The 12081-nt window shown below is 40.7% G+C and overlaps 1 protein-coding gene across 1 annotated transcript in view; it reads left to right on the forward strand.

Annotated features, from left to right (window-relative positions):
* The window catches only part of LOC147227019 (uncharacterized), a 65431-nt gene that overhangs the window by 15933 nt on the left and 37417 nt on the right, over window positions 1-12081 (forward strand). Inside the window, exons 7-16 of the mRNA XM_086159986.1 lie at window positions 4499-4577; window positions 4741-4851; window positions 4894-4969; window positions 5494-7291; window positions 7406-7579; window positions 7786-7959; window positions 8159-8332; window positions 8539-8712; window positions 9412-9585; window positions 9705-9878. Of these exons, the coding sequence (XP_086016112.1) occupies window positions 4499-4577; window positions 4741-4851; window positions 4894-4969; window positions 5494-7291; window positions 7406-7579; window positions 7786-7959; window positions 8159-8332; window positions 8539-8712; window positions 9412-9585; window positions 9705-9878 (3108 nt within the window). The remainder of the gene's footprint in view (window positions 1-4498; window positions 4578-4740; window positions 4852-4893; window positions 4970-5493; window positions 7292-7405; window positions 7580-7785; window positions 7960-8158; window positions 8333-8538; window positions 8713-9411; window positions 9586-9704; window positions 9879-12081) is intronic.

The following is a 12081-nucleotide window of genomic DNA, read 5'->3' on the forward strand; positions in this document are numbered from 1 at the left end:
TTGGAACGAGTGGTCGCTTTAATGGCAGAGCATATTCCAGAGTGAGAAGTAGAAGAAGTCTAAGAATTCGAAGTCTGAGAAGTAGAAGAAGAAGTGGAGTATCGGTTGGGTGATACCGCTTATATAGTATACGTATCATTGACATTAAAGCATCAACATCAGGGGATCAACATTTAAAGCAACAACATATTCCTACGGAATATTACAGCGCATTGCACTCATTTAGTCAGTTTATCCAGTGAATGACCTGTGATACATATGATAGTCAGTTAAAGAGCCTTACAGTTGCTTTATTCATTTTATCTCGTAAAGGCTATCTCTAAGGCTGGGGAGCTGGTGTCTAAGAGGAGAAATCGCCTTGGAGCAAAGACACTCCAAAAACTTTTGTTCCTCAATAAAAATTCATAAACTAATCCCTTTTTTGTCTTTTATTTCATATGATTTAACAGTTAACAAAAATGTGTACATAAGTTAAAAATTGTAACTCTGATTTGTAACTCAAATTTGCTATATTTTACATACTAACTCAGTTTAGCATTTACATAGACAAGGAATTTCTTTACCTGCAATGATTTTATAACTACTGCAGGAGTCACTATTGGGTGACCAACACAGTATCAATACAGAGCTGACACAGTTTGTATAGTGTGTCAATACACTCCTTGAGGTATCATCGTCCCATCACTACCTTTGGGTCCACGGCCATCAGACTTCACTCTGCCATCTATGTATTTGTAGATGTCTTTTGCTATCTTTTAATTGTCTTCTAATTGTCTCTCTATTTATATTCATATTTATTGATACTATAACGGTCATGCTTCCGTGACAAAAGAATTACCCCTACGGGGATCAATAAGATACTTCTTATCTTAACATAGGGTAACTTGACAGAACACGATGACTCTATTTGTCAGGTCACTTGGCTTTTTACACCTGCATACATTCTCGTATCAGTTTCACCCCATTTTTTCTCTCACATGGTCATGAAATCAAGGTGACAAGGAAGTACAGAGGTTGTTGTTAAGTTGTGGAAGCGTGGATTTTAAAGTGAAGAGATGCTGAAGAAATCCGCCTCCATCCTGTTGTCTCTCCAGCTTGAGATCAGTCCAACCACCACTCATCGAACCCACAGGTTACACTAATTTCACACCAGATATCAATCGTACAGGTAAGCCAGCATTGTTGGAGGTGAAAGCTATTGAATCTGTCCATGAAGAAATTAACTCTATTTATAAAAATACCTTCATTTTGTCATTTTTGAGGAATTGTCCATTGTTAGCTTGGCAGGTGATTGGTAACTCAAGGTTAGCCATGTTCAGGAGGCAGGGACCGGCACGTTAACTTAGAATCTGAGCTGACTTCCAATGTAGCTCTCTGCTAATCTCTTTTGCAAACTTCAACCGTCTTTGAACATGAACATGTCAAAGGCTGTCTGCCTCTGGTCCAGAGGAAAGGGAATAACTCTGAGAGAAACATCTGAATCAGGTTCAACTGGTTTTCACGTCACTCAGGAATCACATGAAAATCTAGATACCAAACACTGCAGGATTTGAAGTTATGACTTCATTCCAAGAAGACTCCAGGAGACAGCAGGACCGCAAGGGAGAGAGAGCAGCATTTGGTCTCGACATGACTGAGGAGTTTCTGCAAGTCGACCCGGAGGGAGTTCAGCAGGTGAGAATCCTAGCAGAGAAATCTGCAAAATGTCAGAACTTAATCACTTGGATCACATTTTATGATTTTGTGTTTCATTTTGATCTTCGGACTCTGGGGGACGTCCTGGTTCTTCACAGGATACGTTGTTTTAAAATAGTCTGTTTATTTCTTTAGACATCTTCATAAATTGCTGCTTGTCAAGGGTTCTTTCTAAGTGTTTTAGTTTAATACTGTGATTATGAAAGAAAGAGTGGAAGTGATATGACTTACACGATGTGTTTTGGTGCTTAGTGTGGTTTTTAAAACACAGTAATTGTATCCGGCTGATGAATCAGCCATTTCTTACAGAAATAAAAAAAAAAGACATTTTGACCATGTACTGGTTTTGATTGGTTTGTCGTTGAAGACAAAATAAAATTTGCACCTACTAAAGTATAGAAGAAGAAATGCCTGAATGTTTTGACCACACAAGGAACAGCACCAGGGAGCAGTTGGGGGTTCAGTGTGTAGCTCAACAACACTTTGACAGGCTAGGAGGAACCGGGAATCGAACCAGGAATGTTCAGGTCCAAGGACGACTGCTCAAACCCCCCTGAACCATGTTGCCTCATATATATATATATTCTAGGTGCCAGTTTGATCAAATCAAAATATGAATCCAGGAAGTGCCAGAACTGGTGCCACAGCATTCATTCACCCAGCTTAGTTTTGTTTTGACAGGTTGTGATGCAGGATGAAGGTTCTGAAGTATGAACTGTCAAAATAAAACAGGAAGTGAGGAGAGGAAGAAACAGAGACAGAAGATAACACATGAAAAAGTGTAACAACAAATAAAATAAAGACTTTGCCATGAATGAGTGTGAGGACAGAGAGGAGGGAGTCCTTCCATCTAAAATCGTTCTGCATGGAGACGATGATGTCCAGACTGAATTTCAGAGGTGAGAGGATGATCTCCAACTTTCTGTGACGGATCTCCATGTTAGAGCTCATCATTATTCACCCTCTCACTTTTGTGTTGAAGTCCTGAGCAGCAGCTCAGACCTGGACCTGGACCAAGTTGTGTGTCCCTCAAAAGTGACTGTTCGATGGACTTGCTAATAGAATTCAAAGGTGGACGTTCCACTGATCAAAGGTCAGAATTAAAAACCAAAGAATATCGAAGTCCAGACAAACAACCTTCTATGTTTGTTCCTGATGTGATCATTTGTTTGTTCAAATGTTTTATTTCTGTGAAAGTTTGATTATTTAATTTTGCATAGCATGTGATGGATGTATTTGTTATTTCTGATCATTTTGTTGCTCATGAATAATATTCTAAGTTTGAGTGAATTTTATCCTGATTTTTCAAGGCAGGTTTTCAAATCACTTTGATCATTTTATGATGAAGAAGCTTGAATGAGCAAAAATCACTCTACCGTCATTATTCATCCTCTGAATCTGGTTGTGCTGAAGCCCCAAGCAGCAGCTCAAACCCAGATCTGGACCTGGATCTGGATCTGGATCTGGACCTGGACCTGGACCTGGATGTGGATCTGGACCTGGACCTGGACCCAGTTGTGTGTCCCTCAGAAGTGACTGTTCGATGGAGCAGCCAATAAACTTCAAAGGTGGACGTTCCACTGATCAAAGGTCAGATTTAAAAACCTAAATTTCTCGACCTCCAGACAAACTGCCTTCTATGTTTTGTTCTATATTCTTTGATATGTATATTACTAACTCTGTCATGATCTTATGACTGTTTCACTCATGTTGCAATTTTCAATTTCAAATACAAATTCTAACTTTCTGACCAGTTTGCATTTCATCCAATGGATCCGTGTAGAAAACATGACATACTTTACAGGACAGGTCCTTCCCTTTTCGTCACCTGGCACTTCCTGTTGTCCAGAGAGTGATGTTACATTCTGTGGAAAGATCAGTTTACTTTCTGCCACAAAGAATGTTTTAAATTTGTGAAAGTGTTTAAGCTTCCAGTGGTCAGATACATTTATTGCATTTACTGATGGAGTGATTCTATCAGGATGTAGAAGAAGTTAAATTTGTGTCAATCAGACAGTGAGGTGTTAAACCAATATGAGTTTTATGTTTGGGACAATTTGGGAAATGGCTAATACTCTTTTCGTGACTCTACAGGTAGAATGATGTTTGGATGGTATGCAGGATATTAGATTGTAATTTTTAAAATTTTCTTGCAAATTTAATTTGGTTACACCATTTTGTGGTTTTTTCAGTTATGATGTTCTTATTCAGCCAGGGCTGTACATACCCTTACCTTTATATTTGAGGATATAATTGTAATGCTGGTTTTTCTGTTTTTAGTTGAGACTTACTGGTTCCTCTCAGTAATGGTCAAGTTCAATAAGAGAGTTTAGAATCAAAGATACCTGATCGGAGATTGAATAAAAGATTTGGTCCAGAAATGCTGGCTCTAGATGATCTACCAAAGGGGTTTAAGACAATTTTGTTGCACAAAGACTGTGACATTAAGTCCCAGACTCAGGGAGTCCATTAGAATCGAAAAAAGTCTAATCTGCCAAGGGTCAGGTTCAGAAATAAAATAAGATGTTGCTGAGATGATGAAACTCAGAACTCAGAAAAATGACAGAATAATGCTGGGGAATCGGATTAGGGGAGAAAAGTCTAAAAAATAGCAAAGTCCAGTTACTATGACAAGATTTTAACACAATACCGTGTTTGATAAAAAATCCAGGTTTGGCCTTTTACAATAAAAAACAACCTTCAAATGGAAAATAGGACACCATTCAACCCGGATTCATTGTTCCAAGGACACACTTCCTTTCACACTGTGAGAATTACTCGTGGTCTCCATCTTTTCCCCCAGAGGTGATCAGCTGAGGTCAGATGTTCTCGGTGGTCTGTCTGTCCAGCAGCATCAAACACACCTGGACTCTGTACTTATGGTATGTAAATGTACAAACACCACTGTCAAGCAGAGCTACTCAAGTGACCTTCTGGTCCCAACAGTGTCAGTGCTGTACTCTGTAGACCCCAAGGGTTTTCAGTGGACCACAAATGATCTGGTGGTGTTTCTACTGCTCATGTTCACCTTCAACCCTGTTCCAGCTGCTGGAGGAGAACATGATCAGCTTCGTGAGGAAGGAGATGAAGAGAGTCCAGAGGCTCCTGACTACAGATTACCCAGAGAGCTACTGGAGTCAGACTGAGGACGACGAGGTGCTGGTGGGTGAAGATGAAGAGAAGAGGAAGAGCAGCAGGGAGGCGTTTCTGAAGATCACACTGCACCTCCTGAGGAGAATGAAGGAGGAGGAGCTGGCTGATCGTCTGCAGAGCAGTAAGACTGGAGATTCACCTCATCTCCATTTCAAGTATTTAGATTGTCTCTGAAACCTGGAGACATCTGGACTGGCTTCAGGTCACCTGGGGATGCTTCAGCTCTCATCAGAAAGACTGGTCCACTTTTATTTAGAATGAGAGAAAAACATCAGTGACTAATAACACATTTTAGAGTCAGTATCCAAACCTGATCTTGTGATTGGCTTAGAGTAGCTGACACTGGACCTGTTTTGTTTGGTTCTGATCAGTTCCAGTTAGTTGTTCATCATGGTTTCATCTGAGGCCAAGATGAAGTCATCTGAATGTCCATTTATCCACCTCCTGGAAAGGTTGAGTTTCTGCTTGTTCACAAAGTATTTATCAGCTTCTCTCACATGTTAAGCTTTATCCTTTGGCTTTTCAAACATCTCCAGGTCATCTCCGAGGCCCAGAGCTTCACATCAGTTCAGTTTTTCTTATGTGACAAGTGGATTACAAGACCTGAATGACAGACAATCACCACACTGACTCTTTCTTCTCCAGGAACTCGTGCTGCTGAGTGTCAATATGAGCTGAAGTGCAGACTGCAGAAGAACTTTCAGTGTATCTTCGAGGGGATCACCAGAGCAGGAAACCCAACTCTTCTCAATGACATCTTCACAGAGCTCTACATGACAGAGGGAGGGGCTGCAGGGGTCAACGATGAACATGAGGTCAGACAGATTGAAGCAGCATCCAGGAAGTCAACCAGACCAGAAACAACCATCAGACGAGAAGACATTTTTAAAGGCTCACCTGGAAGAGATGGACCAATCAGAACAGTGCTGACAAAGGGAGTGGCTGGTATTGGGAAAACAGTCTTAACACAGAAGTTCACTCTGGACTGGGCTGAAGACAAAGCCAACCAGGACATACAGTTCCTGTTTCCATTCACCTTCAGAGAGCTGAATGTGCTGAAAGGGACAAAGTACAGCTTGGTGGAACTTGTTCATCTCTTCTTCACTGAAAGCAAAGAAGCAGGAATCTGCCGTTTTGAAGAATATCAGGTTGCCTTCATCTTAGACGGTCTGGATGAGTGTCGACTTCCTCTGGACTTCAACAACAACAAGATCCTGACTGATGTTACAGAGTCCGCCTCAGTGGATGTGCTGCTGACCAATCTCATCAGGGGGAATCTGCTTCCCTCTGCCCGCCTCTGGATCACCACAAGACCTGCAGCGGCCAATCAAATCCCTCCGAAGTGTGTTGGCATGGTGACAGAGGTCAGAGGATTCACAGACCTCCAGAAGGAAGAGTACTTCAGGAAGAGATTCAGAGATGCAGAGCAGGCCCAAAGAGTCATGAAACACATCAAGACCTCCAGAAGTGTCCACATCATGTGCCACATCCCAGTCTTCTGCTGGATCACTGCCACGGTTCTGGAGGACGTGTTGAAGACCAGAGAGGGAGGAGAGCTGCCCAGGACCCTGACTGAGATGTACATCTATTTCCTGGTTGTTCAGGTCAAACTGATGAACACCAAGTTGAATCAAGGACCTGCTACAGATCCACACTGGAATCCAGAGAGCGAACGGATGATCTTGTCTTTAGGAAAACTGGCTTTTGAGCAGCTGCAGAAAGGCAACCTGATCATCTATGAATCAGACCTGACAGAGTGTGACCTGGATATCAGTGCAGCCTCAGTGTACTCAGGAGTGTTCACACAGATCTTTAAAGAGGAGAGAGGACTCTACCAGGACAAGGTGTTCTGCTTTGTCCATCTCAGCGTTCAAGAGTTTCTCGCTGCTCTTCATGTCCATCTGACCTTCTTCAATTCTGGTGTCAATCAGCTCTCTAAAAAACAGACATCAGGGATATTTAAAATCTTTCACAAGAGTCAATATGAATCATACTTCTATCAGAATGCTGTGGAGGAGGCATTACAGAGTCCAAATGGACACCTGGATTTGTTCCTTCGTTTCCTCCTTGGTCTTTCACTGAAGACCAATCAGAAACTCCTTGGATTGATGACTCAGAAAGATCCTCACTCAGGGACCAATAAGAAAACAATTGGATTCATCAAGGAGAAGATCAGTGACAACTTGTCTACAGAGAAATCCATCAATCTGTTCCACTGTTTGAATGAACTCAGAGATCATTCACTCGTGGAACAGATCCAACAGCAGCTGAGATCAGGACGTCTCTCAGTAGATCGTCTTTCTCCTGCTTACTGGTCGGCTCTGGTCTTCATCCTACTCTCATCTGATGAAGATCTGGACGTGTTTGATCTGAAGAAATACTCTGCTTCAGAAAAAGCTCTATGGAGGTTACTGCCAGTGGTCAAGGCTTCATGTAAATCTCAGTAAGTGGATGAAATGCTGAGTTTGTGAAGAATTTCAGTTTCCTTTTATAAATCCAAATGAATCCAAATATGAATAATCAAAGGCCTTTGTTTTTGTTGTCGATTCTTTCATAGACTGAGTGGCTGTAACCTGTCAGGGAGAAGTTGTGAACGTCTGTCTTCAGTTCTCAGCTCTCAGTCCTCCAGTCTGAGACACCTGGATCTGAGTAACAATGACCTGTGGGATTCAGGTCTAGAGCAGTTGTCTGCTGGACTGGAGAGTCCTCATTGTCACCTGGAGACTCTCAGGTCAGAATAAAATGTGTCTGAAAATGTATAAAGTATTCTTAATGAGGATTTTCCTGTGTCAAATACTTTTTAAAATAAGTTGCCACAGATTTATAGCTTTATATTCAACTTTCAAGTTACTCGAAATGATTGAATGTGCTACGTAAAATTCAATATTTGATTATTTTTATGTGAAGTATAATCATTCATTTATTGTATTTATTCAGACTGAGTGGTTGTAAACTGTCAGGGAGAAGTTGTGAACGTCTGTCTTCAGTTCTCAGCTCTCAGTCCTCCAGTCTGAGACACCTGGATCTGAGTAACAACCGGCTGGAGGATTCAGATTTAAAGCAGTTGTCTGCTGGACTGGAGAGTCCACATTGTCACCTGGAGACTCTCAGGTCAGAATAAAATTTGTCTGAAAATGTATACATTCTTCTTGATGAGGATTTTCCAGTGTCAAATACTTTTTGAAATAAGTTGCCACAAATTTTTTGCTTTATATTCAAGTTTCAAGTTACTCAAAGTGATTCAATGTGCGCCCTAAAATTTTTGACTTTTTATGTGAAGTATAATTATTTATTTATTGTATTTATTCAGACTGAGTGGCTGTAGACTGTCAGGGAGAAGTTGTGAACGTCTGTCCTCAGTTCTCAGCTCTCAGTCCTCCAGTCTGAGACACCTGGATCTGAGTTACAATGACCTGCAGGATTCAGGTCTAGAGCAGTTGTCTGCTGGACTGAAGAGTCCACATTGTCACCTGGAGACTCTCAGGTCAGAATAAAATTTGTCTGACAATGTATAAATTCTTCTTGATGAGGATTTTCCAGTTTCATATACGTTTTAAAATAAGTTGCCACAAATTTATTGCTTTATATTCAAATTTCAAGTTACTCGAAATGATTGAATGTGCTACGTAAAATTCAATATTTGATTATTTTTATGTCAAGTATAATCATTAATGTATTGTATTTATTCAGACTGAGTCACTGTAACCTGTCAGAGGGAAGTTGTAAACGTCTGTCTTCAGTTCTCAGCTCTCAGTCCTCCAGTCTGAGACACCTGGATCTGAGTAACAACCGGCTGGAGGATTCAGGGATAAAGCTGCTGTGTGTCGGACTGAAGAGTCCAAATTGTCACCTGGTAACTCTCAGGTAAACATATTGCTACTTGAGAAACTGAAAAGGGTCTTTGTGAAGACCATTATGGTAAATGGAATTGTATTCAAACTTCATATACACTTCTGATCCAAAATGCGACCGTAATATTTACAGGTTATACTGAATTTGCTGGTCAGTGATCTTTTTTTTTTTTTTTCAAATGATGGATGGCAAAAGAAATAGAAAACTCTGAGGTCAGAATATAGCGTTTTTTTTTTTTGACAAAGATTTTTCATGAGATTATTAGCCAGTGTCATATTTTTTAAAAAGTCTCCAAATTATTATTATATTCACAGTAAGATTACTATAAGGGGATAAAATGAAAATACAGTCTCCAATTACTTGAAAGGTTTCATGTGAAATTAAGTATTTGCACTTTTAAGTGAAGTTTTACCTCTAGTTGCTTTGTGGTTCTACGGCATTGATCTAACGTTTCTAAATAACTTGTGCAAGCTGCGTTTCTCTCAGAGCGCATTAAAATCAAGCAAAATGTTCTGGTTTCAAAAATTGAACAAAGAAAGCTAGAACAGAACAGATATCTAGATAGACTATCATGATTGTCTCACCAGTGCCCTGATCTAGTTCGTTTTTCCGCACAAAATGTAACGCAGTGGGTGCCGGAATACCATAATTAAAAGTAACGAGAAAACTAACATTCCACAGTCCGGTATAATTATTTAAATATCTCTTCAGGTTGAGTGTCTGTAACCTGTCAAAGGGAAGTTGTGAACATCTGTCCTCAGTTCTCAGCTCTCAGTCCTCCAGTCTGACAGAGCTGGATCTGAGTAACAACGACCTGCAGGATTCAGGTGTAAAGCAATTGTCTGCTGGACTGGAGAGTCCACATTGTCACCTGGAGACCCTCAGGTCAGTAAACACTTTATTTCAAGTGTTTTTATTTTAAGTCTTCATTTTATCTTAAGGCTGCTATATATTTTTCTATGATTATTCTCATCACATGATGTTCTTCAATGTCTCCTTTCCAGTCTCTCAGGTTGTCTGATCACAGGAGAAGGTTGTTCTTCTCTGGCCTCAGCTCTGAACTCCAACCCGTCCCATCTGAGACAGCTGGACCTGAGCTTCAACCATCTGGGAGACTCAGGAGTGAAGCTGCTGTCTGCTGGACTGGAGGATCCACACTGGAGGCTGGAGACGCTCATGTAAGAATTCAAGAACTTAAATACTGCAGATGCATAAACATAAAACAACAGTTTTCGACAACAATTAACATAAATATGGAAATATTTGATTTCAGATGTCTGACCGGTTCTCAGTCATCCAGGTCATGGTGAATTCTTATCAAAATCTTGTTGTGGCAACCGGACTTGAATTTCTTTACTTGAAGATGTTTCACCACTCGTCCACCTCATCATGCACCCTCTGAACAGCCAGGAAAGATTCACCACCAGAACCCCAGTAACTTCTGCATGAGCGTTCTCCATGATCAGTCTGTTGTGATCCAACAGGTTTCCCTCCTTCGTTTAGCTTTACCTTTTCACATTCCAATCCAGGTAATCCCAGAAAAGTTGCTCTTGTGTCCCAGCCAATGACACCACCATTAGCATAGGAATCTCCTGAGATGCTCCTTAGATTTTTGTGCCGATCAACTCATACATTTAAATAACAAGTCCCCATAACCTAGACCCGCCCAAAACCCTGGCAGTTAAATTCGCAAACTCTCCACAGGTCATTAGAACTGAAGAAGCCTCTCAGATGAAGTGTGAAACATCTTCAAGTGAAGAAATTCAACTCCAGTAGCCATGTGAGATGTGGTTCTGGAATAGAATTTGCCCCCAATCCTTGAGTTTTACTTACCTGATCTAAATAAAAACACACTGCTGTGTTGATCCCTCACATCAGCAGGTCCAGATATGAAGCCTTTGTTTGCAAAGCTGAAATAGTGGCTGTATTTAGGTTTCGCCACTCAAAAGGAGAAAACAGGTTTTGATAAACAGTTGATGAGATTCTTGTGTTTCTTCCTCCAGGGTGGACCATGGTGGAGAGCACAGGTTAAAACCTGGACTGAGGAAGTGTAAGTGTGGATTTTCTCTTGATTCATGACAATTAAACACAATCAGCTTTGAGTGAAACACAGAGCTGATAGTTGAGGTGTTTCGTGGCTAAATCAGGGTTAATAGTAGATGACTGACAACGTGGACATCATGAGACTTTACAGAGAGTCACATCTCAGGGTTTCAAGGAAAATTAATCCAAGAGATGATTCAAATGATTCATTATTTTTGTGTCTTATATTCTCTATCAGATTGGTGTTAACTCACATTGGACTCAAACACCGCAGACAGACATCTGAAACTGTCTGACAACAGGACAGTGACAGGTGTAGAAGAACAACAACCATATCCTGATCATCTAGAGAGGTTTGACACATGGCCTATGTTGCTGTGTAGAAATGGTTTGACTGGTCGCTGTTACTGGGAGGTGGAGTGGAGAGGAAGTGTTCATGTAGCAGTGACTTACAGAGGAATCAGAAGGAAAGGATTGTGGTGGCACATGTTTGGATGGAACGACCAGTCGTGGAGTCTGTTCTGCTCTGCCAGTGGTTACATTGTCCGTGGCAATAACACAGTGACAACTATCTCAACCTCTGTTGTCTCTAACAGAGTTGCAGTGTATGTAGACTGTCCTGCTGGTATTCTGTCCTTCTACAGCGTCTCTTCTGACAAACTGATTCACCTCAACACCTTCTACACCACATTTACCGAACCTCTTCATCCTGGGTTTAGAGTCATTTCTGGTTCCTCAGTGTCTCTATGTTGTTTGCAGGAGGGAGAGTCTTCACTCTGAACATCAGTCTTGCAACTCAGCTGTTAGGTCCCAACACTGTATGAATGCTGTATTTTTCGGTATCTCGACCAGAACAAGTCAAGTTTAGCTGATGTTGTGTTGTATGTGTCACTGAAGTGACAAAATTAAGGGCTTCAATCTTTTTTAATTTTAGAAAGTATAAACCATCAACATCCTGGTAACATTGTATCAAAATATTCATTAATTTCTACTTTGGTGCTCATGCAGGGATTTCTTTCCTTCATTTTTTGATAGTGTAATACAAAAGATTATGATATTGTTTATTCTAGACCACTATAGCCGTCTATCAAAGTCAACTGTATTGTCAATACTGCCATATGTTTCACACATACAAAGGATTGAAACAGTGTTTCTTTAAGACCCACGGTGCATGGGTTCTGTTATGTTAGAAAAGAGCAAATAGCACCTATATTGTACAAAGAAGTATAACTTCATTGGATGATGTAACATAATAATGCACAGTATTGTTTATGGTCTAAGTTGAGATGGCTTGTTATGTTGCTATGAAACAAAAAGAAGCCATCTCAACTTGGACCA

The sequence above is a fragment of the Fistularia commersonii genome, chromosome 14 (genome assembly GCF_037954325.1).
Source record: "Fistularia commersonii isolate RoL2024-O1a breed Wild chromosome 14, RoL_Fcom_v1.0, whole genome shotgun sequence".
Lineage (NCBI taxonomy): Eukaryota > Metazoa > Chordata > Actinopteri > Syngnathiformes > Fistulariidae > Fistularia > Fistularia commersonii.